Below are 14,661 nucleotides of genomic sequence, written 5' to 3'. Positions count from 1 at the left end.
TTGTTTCAGTTTTTTCATACCCTTTTTAATTCTTTAATAAATAGAACTAGGGTTCTCTTGGATTCTAGGTTGACTACAGAAATTTGACAATATTCTTTCAGATTGGATTATCGACATTACTTTAGGTTCCACAAAAAATTGTAATATTTTGTCATGAGATGACTAATTATTTACCTGTTTTTTAGCATTGCTAATTTTTAAAAGTTTGTGTTTAATAAGGTTGGCATCTCTGTATTTGACAGCTAAATAAACATATCAGTTGTTATGTTTTGAGTGACGAACAATTTATTTATATGGTTTAGTGTACGAATATAATTTATTTGAAGTGAATTAATTAATAATAAAACTAGAAATATGGCTACTTATTGTAACCAACATTGGTTACTTTCTCATATACGCAATTCCTTCATATCTACGGATGATACAGGAATGTGTGAGACCGTAATGTTGAGCAATGATATGCCCAAGAATTATTTGCGTAAATATCAAACCACATCTGTTGCAAATAACGCTGCAAATCAAAACAGGCAACCACAACAACGAAAATCAATTGGAAATAAACAACATTTACAAGAAATTGTAGACCCGGCCCTACATGAGGTAGATTTTGTCTGCTATCCAGGGTTGGACCAAAGTGATGATGAAGATATGGACTTAACTGCACAATCTTTCGAAATTCAAATGTATCCAGAAATATGGGCGCAAAGATTTCGCTCAAACACTGCACAAAAGTTGGAAAAAATGGACGAAGCTCGTCGTAACGCTGCGAAAATAAAGTCTGTTAACTACGAGGACGAAATTGTTCCTCCCGAGCGCAATGATTTTTTTGTTAGAAAAACCGTACTAAAAACATCAGAGCAGTCCAAAAATAATGAGGAAAATCTCGATAAAAGCATTGACGTTACTGATGATGCTGGTGGTGGAGGCGACGGTATCTCTGCAGTAAAAAGCAAGCTTGCCTTACAATTAGCTAATAGTCCAAAGCAAGCCCAAAACAAATTTATTGAATATGCCCGTTTTGACGGCACTTCCCAAAGAGGCATACAAACAAAACGTATTGGCGTATTTTTAAGTATGTTGCCCGAGCGTGAGAGAAATTACCCCATTAAAATCTGTGTTCTTGCTAGTGCGAAAATTTTTGAGGTAAGTTTATAAATATTTAAATTTTCAGAATCAAAAACTATAAGAAGTTTTTTCAGGTTATTGGTCTAGTTTGCTATAAGGCAACAATACAGTATCCGAAGATTCCATTAAAATCTATACGTCATTATGCTTTGTATATAACAGAAGACAATGATGCTATGGAGGAATTTCCACCACTTGATGATAAAGAGCCCTGCTCTAAGTTTGGATTTTCTCATTTAACTTTAGCAGAGCGACGGCCACTAGCGCAGGTGACACGGATTGACTACGCTAATAACATGGCTACGAAATCAATGACATCGGAGGAAGATAAAGCAAGGCTTGCAGCAGCAGCTGTACAATCTGTCCAGAGTATGGAACCTACTGCTAGCGGTGGAGGCGAAGAAGAGGATTCCAATTATGCTACTAACAGCAATAATGATGACTATGAAGAACGTATGATGAGTCACAATGACATGTTGGAAGCACCTATGTATCGCACTTATCGATTAAACCTAATTGAAAAACCTTTCTTTCGAAGAGATGTCACTCTAGGAATTTCTGGAGAGCGTATCGAAATTGACCACCATAAAAATGCGAAATTTTGGACCAAACAAAAAGCTGTTACCTATCCCATTGACGTCATTGCCTCGTGTGAAATTGTAGAGCGACGTCATTTAAAAGCCACAATCCGCATATGGTTAAAAGCGTCCTCTTCTTCATCAACGATGAACAGTTGCAAATCGACTACGGATTTAAAATCGACACCACATGTAGTAGAAAGTGGTGGTGCTGCTGTGCCACATTCTCCCACAAGTCCCGGACATCATCATTTGCACGTCCCTTCAGCGTTTGGACTATTTTCAACCACTTCTAGCAGTGGAGGTAGCTCCTCTAGTCATAACTATTCTCACATGCGATTCAAACATTATGATTTTGAAGCCGACACTCATACCGCAGAACATATTTTAAACAAACTAAGTTGTATACTGAAAGTACGATCCAGTGAAGTGCGCAGGGAGTTCCTACAGTCAAGAGAACGGAAACTAGAAAAAAGCCAAGCAAAGAAACAGTTAAAAATGTAGTATCTGCGTCTATATCGAAGATTTTTTCGAGTAGTTTTTGACTGCTGTGTGATCGAGAATTGCAAGCAGCACTCACTGATTTCCTTATGCAAATCGTCAAATGTGCCGTTTCAAAATTAATATGGCACATACAGTTACAAAGTTGTCTAATGAAATTGAAATTTATTTTTTTATTCTATGTTAGAACGCATAAGATTAATAGAATAAAGAAAAAGAAGAAATTCGCTTAGAATTAATATTATTTAAACCTAAATTTTCATTACAATTAAATTGCGTTATATTAAGATATGTACAAGAATACTTACATATGTACATTAAAAGTTCGTGCTGTAATGCTTCATATTACGATAAAAATAAATTTTGCGCTGAAATATGAATAATTTTTTTAGAAGTGTAGTAAGAAGTCAATTTTCATATAAATTTCCTTCCATAAATAGAACTTTTCAATTGATACGGGAAAATCCATCCTTGTAAACAGCTGCTCACGTAGAAGTCGCCGCGCATATTTATCGTTTCAAATGTTACTATTACAGATTATATTGAGGTGGAAAATGAGACTTGCTCAGCCGGATTTATAAGAGGTGATATTGTAGAACCGAATATTTCAGACGCAACAATATGACATCTAGCCCGATGGAAAACGATGAGCATTCTGAAGAAGAAATTATTCAACCATCTCTTTGATAATTTAAATTCATATTTTATATGAATATTAATACAACTGACGATCACTACAAAGCACTAAACAGATTAGAATTTATTTTAACTGAAACAAACAAGCAAACAAGTTTTACTCTCAATTTATTCAAAGTATACATACATTTACATAAAGTAATATTTACGTTTCAGAGCCCTTTCGCATCCTTTGCTAATTATCGATTCTGAGTAACCCTAGCCCTTTTAGACAGCATAACGCAGTCTTTATACTCTTGCAAGCTTGCCTATGTATATAAATGATCAGGATGACTAGAAAAGTTGAAATCCGGGTGAATGTGTGTCCGTCCGTCCGTCCTTCCGACCGTGCAAGCTGTAACTTGAGTAAAAATTGAGATATCTTGAAGAAACTTGGTATGCGGGTTCCTTGATTTCTTGGAGTTCGTATATGTGCATAACCGGACCATTGTCACGCCCATAGGGCGTCATTAACCGAAAACCTATAAAGTGCCATAACTAAGCACTAAATTAAGATATAAAACTGTTATAGAGAATATATGTATGTATAAAATTGCTTAGATTAAGGTCCTATGGTTGACGTTTTCTACCTTAGGTATTTCCCTGACTTTGATTCGATTGCACCCGAACTTTGTCCTTTCTTACTTGTTCAAATTCAAGATATATTTTTCAGTTACTTACATTTTCGGAGTTATTTTTTTTTTTTGTGCCGTGCTTAGTTGCATCGCACACGTGATTTAAACAGCAAAATATTTGGTTAGTAAAAAGTGTTCTTTTTAAATAATGAATAAGTTAAGGGAATTAAACCCGAATATAAAGGAAAAAGTTCTGACTAGGTACACCATCCCGTCCACGCTTCATTGTGGCTGATGCATAGATAATACCACTACTACCATCTATATGATTTCTATTAGTTGGATTATACATAACTATTAGTTAGTTATTAGTGTTAATTTAAAAAAAAAAATGGATCATAAAGCATTTCGTGTGTCAATAAAGCATTGCTTTTTTGGGTAAAATACTGTTGAATTTTGCTCAAAGAAATCCACCGTTGAGTTGCAAAGTAGGTGCTCGCAAGTTCATAATCCAACAAAAACAACTAATTCTGAGAAGGGTTTAAGTACTCTCTAATCGCAATAAAACCGAATTTTTGCGTCGGTGATAGAAATATAGCTCCATCATTTACCATTGGAGTCCAATCGACTGTCATTCTAGTGAACTGCACATGATGAACCGGTTCTCAGGCGTGGAAAAACGAAAAAGGCGGCTGGAAAGGTTGTGACATCAGTTTTTTGGAATGCACGTGGTATAATACATACTCAACGACTGATTACTGAACCATTTATAATCTATTTCACTGTGTATTTGGTTGCAGTTCTTTTCTTCTATTCCAAATACTTAGCAATTGTATTATTTTTGAGGAAAATGTCATGTTGTTGGAAGTGTTTCCGCTGGCTATGCTGTATTCTCTGGGTTGAAATACACTCTTTGGCCATTCTCCAAATTAAGTGCGAGACGCACAACAGTCGGAAAATGTTCATGAGTTTCAAAAGTAAATATCCCACAAAGTGCTTTAGTGCAGATCACGTATCGACCGTATCGTTCAAGACCAGTACTCGCCATGTTCCTTCCTTTGGTGACGTACTTACAAACGTATTTTATCAATATCACCAAACTGCAATACTAAACCTTGATATGAGTTTTGAATGTGAATTAGACAACAGTGGAGAATATAGTACGATCCATCTGTTGTCAACTTCGATATTCACTACTCTAAGTTGTATGGTCGTCTGATGAGCTACGACGATGGAGTGGATATCCATCATTTCCAGTTTGCGATTCCGAAATAAAAGCAAGTGGATAGTGTTTCGTGCATTTATTGTTAGACATACAAACCGAAGTGGGATTGTGGTGTCCGCAAGGTCCATCAAACATATTGGTTTTCATCCCTTCGTTTAATACTGGATCTTTCTCTGCATCAGGAATTTCCGCCGAAATGATTTCATCAATTTGATCTGGTGGAACCACTATCCACCATCCGAAGAAGAACATCGTAACTGTTGTTTGAAAAGTCGTGCTGTGACAACGTGACGATCGCTTGCTGATTGACCCCGATCCATAATTCCACACGTATGTCATCGCATCCTGGGAGTACTCGTTCATGTGCCTTGGCGTTGATGGCAAAAAGAACACCGACCGATATTAGCGGGACCTCTTCGGGGCTTCGTAACAAATTTCAATCTGTAATTGATCACTTCGTTTGAAACACACATAAAGTTTTCACTGAATAATTTTCAAATTTTTTTTTTTAAATAGCCGGAATAAAAGAGCAAGCGACCGAAATTGAACGATTCAAATAATTTACAAATCAAAATATTGAAAAACAAAAGAAAAAAGAATTGTATGAAAAAAGTCAATTTTTTGTTTTTTTTTTTTTATTTCTGAACCTTTCCAGATCCACAGCGAACAACTTCTGAAAATTTCATGAAGATTGGTTTCGCCGTTCTCGAGCCTTAGCGTTACTAATAAACAAACATTCATTTTTACTTACATATGTGTGTATGCACATACATATGTACATACTTATATGTATACAAAGTAAAACGTTTGTATGGGAAAAAGAAAAGGACTGTTTTTAGGGGTTTTCCGACAACTTTCGTAATTTTTTTTATATAAGAACCTTCTCCTAATAATAACAAATACAACAAAAAAAGAATTAGTGAAATCGGTCCAGCCATTCACACGTGATGCCGTGACAACGGAAAACGGGTTTAATTTTTGTATACATACATATATACTTAGATGTTTCAAACTAATTAATATTTTATTGTAGTTACATATCTTAAGCGTATATTTAAACACGTTCCTGATATAAATACATTTTGAATCTGCTATTCATAATGTACTGTGTTTGTTACTACTTCCTCATAATAAAATATTCACATTTTATCGTTGAATTGCGGCAGTTAGAATCAAATTGTATACATACTCGTAAAACATATATATATGTATGTACATTAATACAATAAAGTAATCCAATAATTGGGAAATATACAGTGGGATATCGTTAAGATAACCTGTGAAAACTAAAGTCACATTATTGCTCCATTAGGTTTTAATTATTGAGATCTCACTTTAATTTGTTATGTGTGGATATGTGCGTTGATATTATGTGTAGTGAAAATGAAAAGCAAACATTTTCAAGAGCATTCTGCATTTGATGTAAAAATAGAAATGCAATGAGGTCGACCGCTCCGCTCTGTGCAACTGACGCCTGTCCCATTTCTTTTTAAATGTGTATGTACACAGTCGCGCAATTTAATTGTTCCGCAGTTTCGTTTCAGTTTGATCGGTTTGCACTTTGAAGCAATTGCAATACAGTTCCGGTTTTCCATGAAGCGTGTTGAGAGCGTACAGCTCTGCTCTCTTCCTCGTTCGTGAATGATCGAACTACAAACGGCATTGTCGGTGATTGTCGGATGAACTTGAAATTCTGTCTGTGTAAAGTTCCGGCCTGTTGCGATAACGGTAACGGCAGCTGACAGGTACTATTTAATTTTAGATTTTTGCATGTGTAATGTTTTCACTCTTGAACAACCGTTGCATGGTGTATATATTTTATGTGAGATAATAATATAGTGATACTGACTTACGAGTATATTAAAGTTAACTAAAGCTGGAAACTCTGTACAAAATCATAACAATATTTCTCAAGAAATTTGTTTAATTGATTTCACACTCGCATTTATTGCACATACTCGTAGTACAACAGCTTTATTCACCTAAAATCTGTTTGATCGATCAGAATGACCAGACCAGTTTAACTTCGGAGTTCTTCCCCAAGTAAACAGTTAAACATTATTTTTAGTGAGCTATAAAAATCATAAACAAAATAATAATATTACCAAAACTAGTCTATTATATAAGTTAGCCCTTTTTCATCATAGGTGACACTCCACGAAGAAAAGGTCTTTGAGTTGCTAAAGATTTGATTTACCTTATAAGAATTCAATTCAAAATAAGCCTATTCCCGTGAGTGCGCAAGAAGGGAGATAGTGGAAGATCTCTCTCATCATAAACTACGAAATTGCTTCGGAATCAGGGAAGTAATGAAAGATTTAGTAAAATTAGCAAGCATAGTTTAATTATATGCAGGTAAGTAAGTACAACATTATAGCCGAGACCGAATTTTGCGATTATTTTTTCATACATAGCTTTCCATTCGCATAGAATATATTCTGCAGACTTCTCCTCTCCTATCTCTTGAAAGCTTCTACAAAAGTCAGTGTATATTGATCCCAGTCTACTGGCATGTCTGCCAATTAAACAGTGATCTGTTAGCTAGAGCTTCTACTGGAGTTCTCAATGTGGGGTTCATATTCTATTAATGTTACGTTTACCTGCTTCTTGAACAAGTTGGGGATTGACTTCACCGAGACTCAGCTATACTTGTATTCATAATATGTTTGTCTTTTAAATGGCTACAGTAGCTAGAGGCATATAAATTCCATCTTTTTCGGATGCTAACCCAGATGCCGAATATGTAGACCCCAGTGACTTTGCATAAATTTTTACTGAAAATTTTGATCAATCTGTAAGATTTATTATTCAAAATTCGAGAGAACCTTTTGTCGATTATAAGGTGCTAACTTAATATCGCATATATCGGTAAATATGAGAATTATTTTAGAAAAATAAAGTAAACTTATAGTATTGGATAGTTAAATACTAAAAATATATAAATTGGTCCACAAATTACCTAATTACGTGGAAACAAGTTCTCGAGGATAAACAAGTAATATCTTACGTGCATACAATCAGTCCAGAACTCACTTTGAATTGTTAGTGTCGGCCAATACATCTGCATGATATTTTAACGAAATTAAGGACGGTTTTCTCAATGCCTGGTTAGCAACTTGTCTGTCAGTTAAGTTCTGGTTAACATAGCCAAGATACCTTAATTCGGTAAAGTACCTTTTTTTAACCAGAACTTAACTGACAGATGGCTGCTAACCAGACATTAGTGAAACAGCCCTTAATTTTGACCTTACTGTACCTAGCACAGAACATTTATGAAATCTGTCGAGACTTTGGCCTAAATATATATATGTATTTAATATAATGTATTTCGATTATCGGATGGACTTTTTCCTTATATATCCAATATTTTAAACTTAGTCTCTTTGGGTAAGTATATATCACGTATGTATGTATATCAGGGTGGGTCGATTCCGGACTTTTTTCGATTCGGGATTTCTAATAGTGCGGAAAAGTTGCCTTAGTACTTCCTGATTCCAATGCAACTTTTTGTTTTGAGATCGGATTGCATCTTCAACCCCAACTCCGGCCTTGAAATTTCGGAAATTCGCCTAAAATCGTGAAATTGTCTACCTAGCGCCTGAAATACGCATCTCATGGCAAAATGTATAAAACAGAAGTTATTTGTCACGTCATTTGCTACCGAAATGGTATATGTGATCATGGCCGTAGGACGAACCGTTCCCGAGATAAGAGCGAAAAGGCGGCGCGCCACAGCGCAAGGTGAAAATTGTTGCAGCTCTCAGCTAACCTGTATTGGTCACCTAGAACCCACCGCGTGGAGGTGGCTGCTCTTCGGGTTCCTCCCAAGCCCAACCCAACCAACTAACCATATGTCAGGCTTGTTTTAGTCTGAATCTGTGTCAAATTTATTGATAACATCAGATTTTGTACTAAACTTTGGCACTTGTTGCCTAGATTTCAGTGTAGAGCGTATAAAACGATCACGAGATTGGGCGCCAATAACTTTAGAAGATGCCTCTGTCACCAGTTTGACGGCAGTGTCCGACAGCCCTTTTATGAGTTCTTCGTTAGAAACTGAACAAAGAACTGGTGGAACAGTCAAGGTAATAGTCTTCCAGTTAATCATATCGTAATAACTATTAGCTTTGAAATTCAGCTTTGGCACTTTATTACATCTAACCCTTCCATTTACAGTGTCAGACTCTGCTTCTTTGGTTGCCAGAAGACGGTCAAGGTCCAACTTTCTGACTTCTATCCGTTCGTCAGTCATGATACTAAGGAGAATGTTTTCTGGAAGAGCAAAGAAAGCATTTTGTTGAATGGATGAATCGACAACCTTGCGCAGTTTAGCAGGTAAGTATCTCGACCTTTGAATTGCCGCATATAGACGACGCGAGCCATCTTTGATTGAACTTGAATCTTATTGAGAACCACAAAGGTGAGTAAACTGTAAGTATGTACTTGACCAAAATCTTTATTTCCTTTGTTGGTTTGTCAGTAGAAATGTATAATCTCAGAATTCTATTTGCACAGGTGAGCCAGCGAGATTTGCACATGTTACCTGGATGCATCGACGCTAAATCTGAGGAACATTGACCGGAAATAACAGCTTCTGATATTTTATATAGATAAGCTTGGTCTGTGCTAAATTGGGTCGGATTAATAACCTTAGAAGGTAATTGGCAGGATGGAATACTTTCAAATTTGACAACAGGCAACTTCTCACAATCAGGGAGCAGTTTACCTATGACGCCAGAGACTGTATTTGGACTTTCTGAGACACCATCTATGTGTTCGAAAAGAGCACGAAATGGAAGTTCGTTGAAATGTAGAAGACAAACAACCCACTGTAATGGCCTACCTATTCTTTCTTCTAGTTTCCGATTGATTCCACCTTTCCAAACTGTATTCGTGTTGATGCCATCAGCACCGACAACTTCTAGATGTTCCACATCTACTGAATTGTGTTGTAAACGTTGCCATATAGCTTGCGTCCCATCCTCTGCTGACCCGGAAGGAGAGGTGACGTGGCCACAGTAATGACAACCAGGTTCCGCTATAAGAGAAATATGTTCTTTGACAGTGTCGCGGTAGTACTTTTCACCTCCGCTGACTTTGCGGCCGTCAAAATACAGCCCATATACAGAGTTAATACTTTCGGTGTTTTGGAGCTTAACTCCAACACTTTTTTTTGCCCGACTAATCTTGCATTTGTCAGTGACAAAGCTAGCCTGATCCTCTGTTATCAAACCTGCTTTTTGCAATCAAGACCGCTGCTCTATCACTTACTCCAAATGTTTGGGCAGCTAAAGCAGTGTGTTCTAATACTAGTGTATTTTGTTTGGTTTTAGAGGATGGAAGAGAAAATTCATCATCAGCATCGTTTTTGGAAGAATCCATGTGCGACGCACCTACATTGTTGTCGTCTGTATGAGAGTCTGGCTGATCTGTATGGTCACGTGTTCTAGCTGATACTTTTCTGGTAAGTGTTGATGTTGAATGAGGTTTTGAAAGCTTTTCTTTACGTTCATTTTTCTTTTTAATCTTTTTCGTTTCAGGTAGATCAACACTTCCAATGCGACCAATTCTTCTGGTTCTCTGGTCCAAGAGAAATGGTTGTTCATTGATAGGAACTTTCCTTTCCTCTGGACAAGTGCAAGAAGAAAATAATTTTCCGGCAGAGACAAAGTCGTCTCTTTTAGAGCTCAAACCTATTGGGTTCCTTAAAAACATTTGTTTAAGAGTCAGAAATTTCTTATGGTATGTGGTGAGCATTTGTACAACTCTGGTGTGTGAAACTATCGGAATAGATGACTTTTTGAAAGTATTTTCAACCTTTTTTGCAACTATTTCTGTAACTTCTTTACTCCTAGGTTCATAGTTGTCGCCTCGGAGTCGCCCTATACGAAATCTTTCAAACTGATAACACAAAAGAACATCCTGGTAAGTAGGTAACTGGGACTCAGAGAGATTGTACGGATATATGCCAAACACAGGACATTTCTGTCTAAATTTAAATTTAGATACAGACATTTTGAGTTCTGTGTACTGTTGAGAGAATATAAGTGATAGCACTCGTCGAAATCAACGACAAGAGTGAAGGAACTCGATGAAAAAGTATTTATGTGGAGACCAGTCCGAACGTGTCGTATGGCGCAGGGAAATGAATGTAAGTGATAGAAATCGGCGAAATCAACGACAAGAGTGAAAGAACTCGATGAAAAAGTATTTGTGTGACCTATCCGAACGTGTCCTTTGGCGTAGGTGAATGAACGTGAGTGTAAGCACTCGGCGAAATCAACGTCAAGAAGTGTGGCCGCAAGCTGATTTTCACCTTTCTCTGTGGCGCGGCGCATTTTCGCTCGTATCTCGGGAACGGTTCGTCCTACGGCCATGATCGGTAGCAAATGACGTGACAAATAACTTTTGTTTTATACATTTTCCCATGAGATGCGTATTTCAGGCGCTAGGTAGACAATTTCACGATTTTAGGCGAATTTCCGAAATTTCAAGGCCGGAGTTGGGGTTGAAGATGCAATCCGATCTCAAAACAAAAAGTTGCATTGGAATCAGGAAGTACTAAGGCAACTTTTCTGCACTATTAGAAATCCCGAATCGAAAAAAGTCCTGAATCGACCCACCCTAATGTATATATACATAACTAATTTAATAGGTTTGATAAGTTCAAGTTACTTAGCTGCCAAAACGATTGTTATCCTTGTCCAAGGTAAAATACCCGAAGAAATTTTCCAGATCGTACAATTATATCACATTGCTGTCATTCAAACCAAATGATTAAAATCAAATTCTTGTATGTAAACTTCTTTATTTTTGGTATTCTAGCTTGTGTGTCACCGCAGTTAACGTGTTTTCTTGACATTGTAAATATTTAAACAAAATTCATTTTATCTTCATCTTGAATTTACGAAAAGCAAACTTGCCACCCAATTCAACTCTAATTTTTTTGTTTTGTTCTGATTTATTTTCGTTTAGGGCACACGTCAAAAAGACATGGCAAAACTTTTAGGGCTAAATCTGTTAACATTCCTGCTGGCGGCAATTTGAAAATTTAATAATTAACGTCTCTCTATCAAAATTATCGCAAAAACAATATAAGTTTACCGCTTTGAAGATACTTTGCCAAATCTTTTAAAAAGATTTTGTTTTAAAAAAAAATTTTGTGAATATTTTATAGTCATGAAGTCTCAATTTGCGCCCATACTTGCTTTATACACACACATACACAAATTTGCACGCTAGTGTGTACTATTTCTGTTTTTGCTCTAAGGCCAAGGCGAGACGGCTTTTAATCGCTACATATGTACCATATGTATGCATGTATGTACATATGTAGCGCGGTATTAGAGGTCACTGATATTGCCGCAAATAGGAAAAATCAGCAGATGTGTGTTTGTTTTTTGCACTTTTTGCTTTGCTCGATTATTTGCTTTGTACTAGAACAATTGTTGTTCAAACACATAGATATCAACTATTATTCAGCATGCCTATGAGCGGTAGAAATGACATTATTTTGCTCGCGGACTAAATAATGTAATTACGCGCGACGTGTGTGTGTGTTTGAACAAACAATAGATAAGTTTCGAGGTCTTTAACTGTAAATGCAATGAAAGCGCTGCAACAATTTTATATAAATTAATGAAATCATTCAGCAAAAGTCGAAAAGTTGAAAACTTTTCTTTATATCTATAAATCTTAGCTGTTAGCTACTTTATGGTCGTTGAAAACGAATATCAAAAACATTAACGAACGAAAAAACCGTGGAAACCTGTAAACTTCCCCGTTTGTGTTTTTTTAGTTTCAAATTCATCCTAAAATAGAGAATTTTTCCTTCTTTGCGTTCTCACTTGGCTAATCTTCTTACGTTTGTTATTTATGCAAACATTTCGTAAAACTTAGCTGGTGGTTACGATGTTGTCTTCAAGCTCTGAAAAAGTATGCATACTAACTACTAACTATACTGTATATGCAAAACTTTCAATATTGTTTAATCTCTATTAGTTTCGCTGCATTTATTTGGCTGCACTGTGGATGTCTGTTATGCAATTAATTGGGGCAGCGAGAAAACGAAATAAAAAACATTGTATGTTCGCATAGAAGCATGAACAGCCTAAACAGTCACCTTTTGTGTATTTTCTGCTGTCGGTTCCACATTTTGCTAGTTTTGCTTTCGCATTTTGAAGATCATTAACGCTTTAGACACGAGCAGAAATCACAAACGCGACAGAATATGTATTTCACAGCATACAATGTGCGATTACGCACTGTTTTCGAATAAGCAAAATTCACAAAAAGAAAATGACACGAAAATAAACTTGAATTCAAGGCAACCCACTTACAACGCTGGCGATCCGATCTGAAACGGATATAAACCGCCAAGCCAAAAACTTAGAACATTTAGACGTATTTATAAACGTACATATATTATTGGCCAGAAACTTAGAACATTTAGCATACTGACTCCTGTGTTTCGAAGAATATTAAAACAGATGTGGCGGTATTTTTAGGGTTTGCTATAACTGCTGCTGGAACTGCTGCATTCGATGTCTTTGCAACGACACTGTTATTGATCAAAAATATTCCGCAATTTTAAGTTATACGAGTATATCACTGATGGCTTACCGAGTTTCGAACTTAACTCATTCGAATGATTATTGTAAATTTCGGGAATTATAAATATATTATTGAACGAAATAAATATCAGGTTGCAAACTGGTTTCGACCAAATCGTTAGTAATTTTATTACGTTTTGAGTTAGTAATTTGTGAGAAAATAGTCCAAATTTTGAAGTATAATAACTGTTTACCACGATGCAGGACTTGAAGCCTTTGCAGGGTTAAGAAAACCTACAGACAGTGGAATCTTTTAAAAAACGCGTCGGAGCAGTGCGAAAAGAACAAACACTCAAGAATTTATACGGCCGCAAGAATATTGCCATATTCTAATTAATAGACAGTGTCGCTAGTTCACAATCTATACAGGTGGTTTTTGGTGTGTTATTATTTCGCCGTTCAAAAAGCAATTAAAAGTGGTTAATTTTCGTGTGCGCACTTCTGTGTCCACCAATCAGTTCATATGCTCGAGCTCAATCCGCGGCTATCGGTAGTTCTGTAAGCGAATGCAACACGTATGTAAGTCTGTACGTACAAATATGTGTGCACGGGTGGAACCGCTAAGATAAATGCTGCCAGACAGAATTGGGTTAAATATGCGCACGGTCGCTTGATTTAGGCCTACAAAGAAGCTTAGCTGGTTTGTGCAACAGCGAAAGGAGCTGGACAATACAAGCACTATGCGGAGTGCGGCCAGGTTGAGTGGGGCACATTACAAGGCCTCAACGCACGCGGTCTGATTCGCTGCTGCGAATGTGTTCGCACTGCCGCGGCAGACAGGTTGGGTTTGCACTTTATCAAACAAACGTTATGCAACAACTGGGCCTGAGTTTGCGTCTGCGCTTGTGTAGGCCTATGCGAAATTCTCGCAGATATTTGAATGATTTGGCAAACATGCAACACGTAAGCAACGGCGTGGCGCATGCGTGAATGAATTGAAATTGGCCGCACTCGCCCTGTTGCCATCGTCGCAATATTAGAATATACCCGTTTTATGTGTATAAATATTCGCGCATTTGTCTATTCCTATGCATTTATCATGCCCGCCTTGATTGCAGTGAATGTCGTCGGAATTTTATACACAAATATAAAGCATGTGCATTAATAGACCAATATAACTTATACCGATTATATTTTTTGTGAACTAAGAATGTATTTTATTTGCTCACAGACAATATATTTATACATACATATAATATATGCAGGTATCGCAAAATGGCTAGTAGAAAGAAAACTGTAAAGCAGATAAATCAGGAACAAACTGCTTGCACTGATGTTCGATTGACGGAGCTGTTCTTAGTAAGAAAGAGCTTGTATATCTAGAAAATGTTGATATTTTCTGAACTTCGTTAAATATTTCTGTTGAGTTT

General features: G+C 36.7%; 1 protein-coding gene across 1 annotated transcript; it reads left to right on the top strand.

Moving 5' to 3' along the window:
- Positions 1 to 231: 231 nt before the first annotated feature.
- On the top strand, positions 232 to 2,460 carry LOC105225348 (stress-activated map kinase-interacting protein 1). The gene is made up of 2 exons (XM_011203755.4): positions 232 to 1,143; positions 1,200 to 2,460. Exons 1-2 carry the CDS (start codon positions 355 to 357, stop codon positions 2,205 to 2,207), a joined length of 1,797 nt encoding a protein of 598 aa, XP_011202057.2. The 5' UTR covers positions 232 to 354; the 3' UTR covers positions 2,208 to 2,460.
- The last annotated feature ends 12,201 nt before the right edge of the window (positions 2,461 to 14,661 follow it).

The sequence above is a fragment of the Bactrocera dorsalis genome, chromosome 3 (assembly GCF_023373825.1).
Source record: "Bactrocera dorsalis isolate Fly_Bdor chromosome 3, ASM2337382v1, whole genome shotgun sequence".
NCBI lineage: Eukaryota > Metazoa > Arthropoda > Insecta > Diptera > Tephritidae > Bactrocera > Bactrocera dorsalis.
The sequence above is the reverse complement of the archived record's forward strand: the minus strand, read 5'-3'. Positions and strand labels throughout refer to the sequence as shown.

Coding starts and splice junctions, on each gene's coding strand:
- LOC105225348 (XM_011203755.4), top strand. CDS start 355: ATGGCTACTTATTGTAACCAACATTGGTTACTTTCTCATATACGCAAT. Junction 1,144..1,199: donor CTAGTGCGAAAATTTTTGAG/GTAAGTTTATAA, acceptor AAGTTTTTTCAG/GTTATTGGTCTAGTTTGCTA.